Raw genomic sequence first — 6,184 nt, 5'->3', positions numbered from 1 at the left:
CAAAAGTCTTAGCCTAGGTCTAACCTAGGTAGGAAATGGCTTCTTTTGGACGTCCCCTCCACAAGAATCCCAGCCCAATGGAAAGGATTGCAGCCTTGACGGAAAAATACAAGCGGGAATGTGAAGAGGGAGACACCTGCCATTGCAAAGAGTTGAAGAGATTAAAGTCCAATACAAATGGCAACAAGATGAACTCGAGGCCCAATGGAAGTAAGTAGACAAGGATCTACGACGAGAAGAGGAAAAAGCACAAGAAGCATGGCAGGTCAAGGGTCATTTTTGGGCATTCAAATATAGAGGTTCCCAGCCCAAGACCAAGGGCTAGAGAACCGGGAGCAAGGGTAGCAACAACCAAGGCATCTCCATCACCACAAAAGCTGTGAATCAGCAAGTCAACTTTGAATGGATCAGTAGATAGGTATGCATAAGCAAGATCCAAGTTCATCATCGTACATATAGCATGTTTTTGCAATATACAATAGATTAGCTCTCTCTCTCTTCTCTATTGTGTTCTTTTTATTAGCGTTAATCTCTCATGTGCTTAGCATTAATCAAACATTTAAGTCTTCCGCTTTGTCACTCCATGTGACAAAAACATATACTTTTTTGAAGACGACCAGACTCCATCCACATGGAAGATAAGATGCCACCTCCCCATCCATACAGAAGCATTGGTATGACAATAGTGTCAAACAGATACTTCTTCAAAGGCCAACTCTTGATATGTGCTTTGTTGCAGGTATTTCAAATGCATAAAATGCCCTGTTCCCTCCAGCCAGCCTGGGTATGCGCTCTGCTGCCAATTATGATTGGACGGGACATATAGTTGAGAGAGCACCAATCAGATTGTCAAACAGATACTTCTTCAAAGCCAACAGATTCCACGCATGTGGAGCGTGAGATGCCACCTCGCCATCCGTACTGAAGCACTGGTATGACTAGTGTCAAGCAGAGACATCTTCAAAGGCCAACTCTTGATCCGTGCTTTGTTGTGGGTAATCTTCGATCTACCTAGGTATGCACTCTGCTGCCAATTACAATAGGAGGGGAGAGATACTTGAGATGTCCACTACCTCCATTGGCTTGTCTAGTAGTGGTATAGTGGGAAAAGGCCTTTTGTTGTCTGGACCAGCATGACTTTGGTCTTTTGCACATTGACCGTTAGCCTGTAAGACAGCCACAAGCTTTAATTTGGTCCTCCCACATGTTGGCACATGCATATACATTTGACATCAATACGTATGCTGAAGCATGTTTTTCATTCAAACTCACTGCATTCTCAAAGGCATGTCTCCCAATGTTCACATTTTTCCACTGTTGACAAGCACCCAGCACATTTATCCATGCCACAACATCAGGTTGAAAAGGCATCTTTTCCATTATTGTTACCACCTTGTCAACAAGACCTGCACGACCAAAGAGATCAACCATGCAAGTATAATGCTCAACTGTTGGAGTAACACCATACTGTTCCCTCATAACATGGAAGAATACAAGGCTTTCATCTACTAGACCTGCATGACTGCACACGTTGAGAACACTAAGCAATGTGCCTGCATCAGGTTCTATGCCTTCCTGCCTCATTCTCTCAAGCAAAATAAACACAAAATCACTCTCTCCCTGGCGAGCATACCCAGCAATCAATACATTCCATAGTGAAACACTCATTAAAGCTAGTGCATCAAACAAGTATTGAGCATCATCCATGCTCCCACATTTGGCATACATGACAACAAGCGTTGTTGCCACGATTGCACCAGCCTCAAGGCCAAATTTACAAATCCAAGCATGAACTACTTTGCCAATCCCTGACAATGATGTCTGGCAGCATGCTTTAAGGATACTCACAAAGGTTAAACTATCGCCTGATACGCCTTGCTCTTGCATTTCTGCATGTAATTTGAAAGCCTCTTCGCTTGCTTCTTGCTCAGTATACCCAAAGATCATAGCAGTCCATGAAACAACATCGCGATAAGGCAGCTTGTCATAGACCTTTCTTGCATCATCCATATTCCCACAATTTGCATAGAAGATCACCAAAGAGTTACCCACATATGCATCTAGCTCAAAACCACCTTCTACCAAGTGAGAGTGGATGATTTGGCCTTTCTCTAGGCACCATATTATGAATAAAGTGCAAACAACATGCTTCTCCTTTTCCCTTGCTGCCAAGGTGCAGCAAGCTTTCAACAAACCAACAAAGGTCTTATCATCGGCTAGGACATTTTCTTGTTGCATCAGAGCATACAACTCTAAAGCTAAAGCACCCTCTTCCTCCTTAGCATACCCCAGTATCATGGCAGTCCATGAGACAACATCACGATTAGGCAACTTGTCAAAGACATTCCTTGCATCGTCCATGCTGCCACAATTTGCATACATATCCAGCAGGGAGTTTCCCACAAATGTATCCGTTTCAAATCTACCTTCTACTACCTGTGAATGCACAACTCGGCCTTTCTCTAGGCAGCTTACTGTTGAGAAAATTCTGTTCTTATCCTTGGCTGCCAAGGTACTGCAAGCCTTCAATGCACCTACGAAGGTTCGATCATCTGGTATAACACCTTTTTGTTGCATTAAAGAGTACAATTCCAAAGACAAATCCCCCTCTTCCTCCTTGGCATACCCTAATATCATGGCTGTCCAGGTGACAACATCAAGATAGGATAATTGGTTGAAAACGTGATGTGCATCCCCCAAGCTCCCACATTTGGCATACATATCCACCAAAGATGTCCCCACAAATCCATCCAAGTCGAAACCTCGCTTCACTGCATATGAATGGATGCTTCTACCTGTTTCCTGGTATATTATCTTCCCATTAACTTGTGTCTGCTCTTCCCATGTTCCAAGGCTACTACAAGCCTTGAAGGCACCAAGAAAGGTTGCTTGATTAGGTAACAGGCTTTCCTGTCGCATCCGCCCATACAATACCAAAGCCCGCCCAGCCTCTTGCTCGTTGGCATACCCCAATATCATTGCATTCCAAGAAACCACATCTCGCTGAGGTAAGTTGTCAAAAGTATGCTGCGCATCATCCATGCTCCCACACTTAGCATACATGTCAATCAGAGTTGTACCCAGGAAAATAGACGACTCAAAGCCGCTCTTCACTATTTCACAGTGAAGGCCTTTTCCCTTTTCTAGTGCAACTTGCTTCTTCTCTTCCTGTACCGCCAAGGTACTGCAGGCTTTCAAAGTGCTAACAAAAGTTCCATGATCTGGCATGATGCATTGTTGGTGGAGCTGTGCATACAAATGCAAAGCCACCCAGCCGTCTTCCTTTCTAGCATACCCTGATATCATTGCATTCCAGGATACCACATTACGGTAAGGTGATTTCTCAAACACATACCAAGCATCCTCCATGCTCTCATACTTTGCATACATGTCCACCAAGGTGGTTCCCACAAATACATTTGAGTCGGTACCAGTCTTCACCACTTGAGAGTGGATAGCTCTTCCTTTCTTCAAAAAGGCTGCCACAAGTTCTATATCAGCTCTGTTGCCGCCTTCCACTGGGGCCAAATCACTGTATGCTTTCAGCACCGCAACGAATGTGCGCTCGCTTGGCTGGACACCTTCCTGGTGCATGTGTTCATAAAGCTCCAAAGCTAGTGTTGCATCTTCATGCTTGGCATACCCTAGGATCATCACAGTCCATGATACCACATTGTGCTTTGGCATAATGTCAAACACACGGCGAGCATCCACCATCCTCCCATGTTTTGCATATGCATGCAATAATTTATTTGTCTCAAATAGTTGAGATCTATTTTCACTTTCCACTGCACACCCATCTTTATATGCACTGCAGGAGTGGCTGCCCCTTTTGAAGCTACCTATCCAGGGTCTTCTTTTTGACAACGTCACTATCACCCCATTTGTTATCATAAAGATGGTCACATAGAGCAGGGACTGATCATGGGGATGGTGTGTGCAGGGAATTCAGAAAATCATTGCCAACTCAAGCAAGCATGCACGAAATCCGAACAGAAAAAGGTAGAAAAAATACCTGGAAGCTGTTATTTTCTGTATAATTTCGAGCAGGATAAAGTTTTCTGACGTTACAAAAAAAATGTTTTCCTTGGTGAGCTTCTATTGACGCAATGGCATCCTGTTACGCTTACACGAATTGAATTTTCCGAATGTCGGGCGTATTGAATTTGAAGCAGCACACGGGTTAGTTTTTTAAATCCTGTTAAATATATATATATATATATTTAAATCCTGTTAAATATATATATATATATATATATATATATATATATATATATATACCTGTTAGTTTTTTAAATCCTGTTTATATATGTATGTATGTATGTATATGGGTGCAAAGGTATTGAGAGAGGCTGCACTGCACTACCAGATATCTTGGATGCAAGGTTTAGATTGAAATTTCACATGTTCAACAGGTTGCTCTTGTGCTCATTGGATTTGGCCTCCACCGCTTTGATGTTCTAACCAAGTGTTGATTGCAATAGCCTATTTGCGGAGGTTGGTCCGCACCTTTTTATGGTCAGGATTGGATGGTACCTCTAACACTCGGGCCAAAGTGCCTAAGGAGACTATTATTCAGAAGGGGCGGTGAATGTCATCATAGACCTGGAGATCTAGTGCAAAGCATTGCTTTGCTAGTGCTGAGCCTTGAAAGGACTTCTTCATGTATCTTGTATCCATATGTGTTCCTCATAGTGGTGGATAGTGCATGCTTAATCTTCTCCACGAGGCAGAGTACAACGTCCCATCCCTCCCACTTCTATCATCCATTATTAGTGCTTTGGGCAATATGCCCACCAAACGTTTTTTTGGGGTTAATTTATTAATTACTAATATGATCTGGGACATGTGTGTGCATATTGACTTTAGTCTTCACACTTGTCAAAGGTTTCCTTCGTTTGGCATGCAACTGATGCCGTTCTTCATGCAACGCGTTTTGCAATGGATTGTTATTGTTGACGCGATAGATGCAATCAGAAGGTGGACGCCTGTGTCGCAAGTCCGATTGTTCTCGATGCTCGTCTCGCTTGCTCGTCTCGCTAATTCTAGCTCATGTTGAATTCTGCAAGGTGGACACGTTCGTGTCTTTGCATCCCGGTGTTCCGTGGTATGCTACGTCTATGAGCAGCATGTGATCATGTCTTTGCATCCCGGTGTTCCGTGGCATGCTACGTCTATGAGCAGCATGTGATCATGTCTTTGCATCTCGGTATTCCGTGGCATAGTGCGTCTGTGAGCAGCATGTGATTCCGAATAGCTTTATCATTCTCAACGAATCTCAATGGTGTACCATTTCTATCGGCTAGCAGGTTATGGGGTGCATATTGGATTGGTATTGCATGTATCAATTTTATTGGTTTTTCTGTTGTTGGGCCATCAACTTTCTTCTCTTGTGCTATTTTTGGCATCGATTTAATGAATCACATGCTTTTCTATTTCTCATCTGTCGTGTTCCCTTGTTTGTCTTTGTCTGTCCACTTTTATGGCTCCTAAGAGGAAACCACTAAACGATATTAACAATCTGATGAAGGTTGACAGTCTACAGATGTCCTTCCTGCTTGCTTTCTGATGAGCCTCATGCGTCCACATCCGATGTCCCCACAGCCCAATCTGATCCTTGCCAACCCTCTATCTGCACTGTCCATAGAGCGCTAGTTGATCCTGAGCAACCGTCGGCCTCCACTGTGCCGAGAGGAGAAGTTCATCCATTACCATCCCATGTTTTGATGCCTCCTAAAGAGCCTGCTACGGTTCGCAACTTACATGCAGTGAAGAAAAAAGCTCGTTCCTCTGGTTCATTTTCTGCACACAAATATCCACGAGTAAAGTCGCTTCTTTGATATACAATGTATATGCATGTTGGTGTCATTCGTATGTTATTGCATTGCACCCATGAAATAATATAATAAATAGATTTCTCCTTATAATATAATTGTAAAACCGATGCAATTCTATTGTATTGATGCATATACCTTTATGTATTCTTTGATCGACACACACTATTTTTTTTGGGGTCAATTTATTAATTGTAATATCGGTGCATAAAAACGTAGCTGCCCCCGAGTTGTTTCTTCTCCTATCCTCTGATGACTCTCTTTTGCACATTGGTCTTGTCTAGGTTCAACACGACATGATGCAAAAGGTAAAGAAGGTTTCACAAAGGAAAGAAATGCTGACTCCGAAC

General features: G+C 43.0%; 1 protein-coding gene across 2 annotated transcripts; it reads right to left on the bottom strand.

The window, feature by feature from the left end:
• Positions 1-409: 409 nt before the first annotated feature.
• On the bottom strand, positions 410-4,151 carry LOC147615340 (pentatricopeptide repeat-containing protein At4g13650-like). Of its 2 annotated transcripts, none has more exons than XM_086779419.1 (2): positions 4,016-4,151; positions 410-3,872 (listed from the first exon to the last, which is right to left on the bottom strand). In XM_086779419.1, exon 2 carries the CDS (start codon positions 3,715-3,717, stop codon positions 1,162-1,164), a length of 2,556 nt encoding a protein of 851 aa, XP_086635545.1. In that variant the 5' UTR covers positions 3,718-3,872; positions 4,016-4,151; the 3' UTR covers positions 410-1,161. The 2 variants fall into 2 exon arrangements, with proteins under 2 accessions (XP_086635545.1, XP_086635544.1); XM_086779418.1 differs by having other exon boundaries at positions 410-3,918; positions 4,016-4,132.
• Between the last annotated feature and the right edge of the window lie 2,033 nt (positions 4,152-6,184).

The sequence above is a fragment of the Cibotium barometz genome, chromosome 40 (assembly GCF_041138505.1).
Source record: "Cibotium barometz isolate CiBa-2024 chromosome 40, ASM4113850v1, whole genome shotgun sequence".
Classification (NCBI taxonomy): Eukaryota; Viridiplantae; Streptophyta; class Polypodiopsida; order Cyatheales; family Cibotiaceae; genus Cibotium; species Cibotium barometz.
Note: the sequence above shows the minus strand (reverse complement) of the source record. Positions and strands in the feature narration are given on the sequence as shown.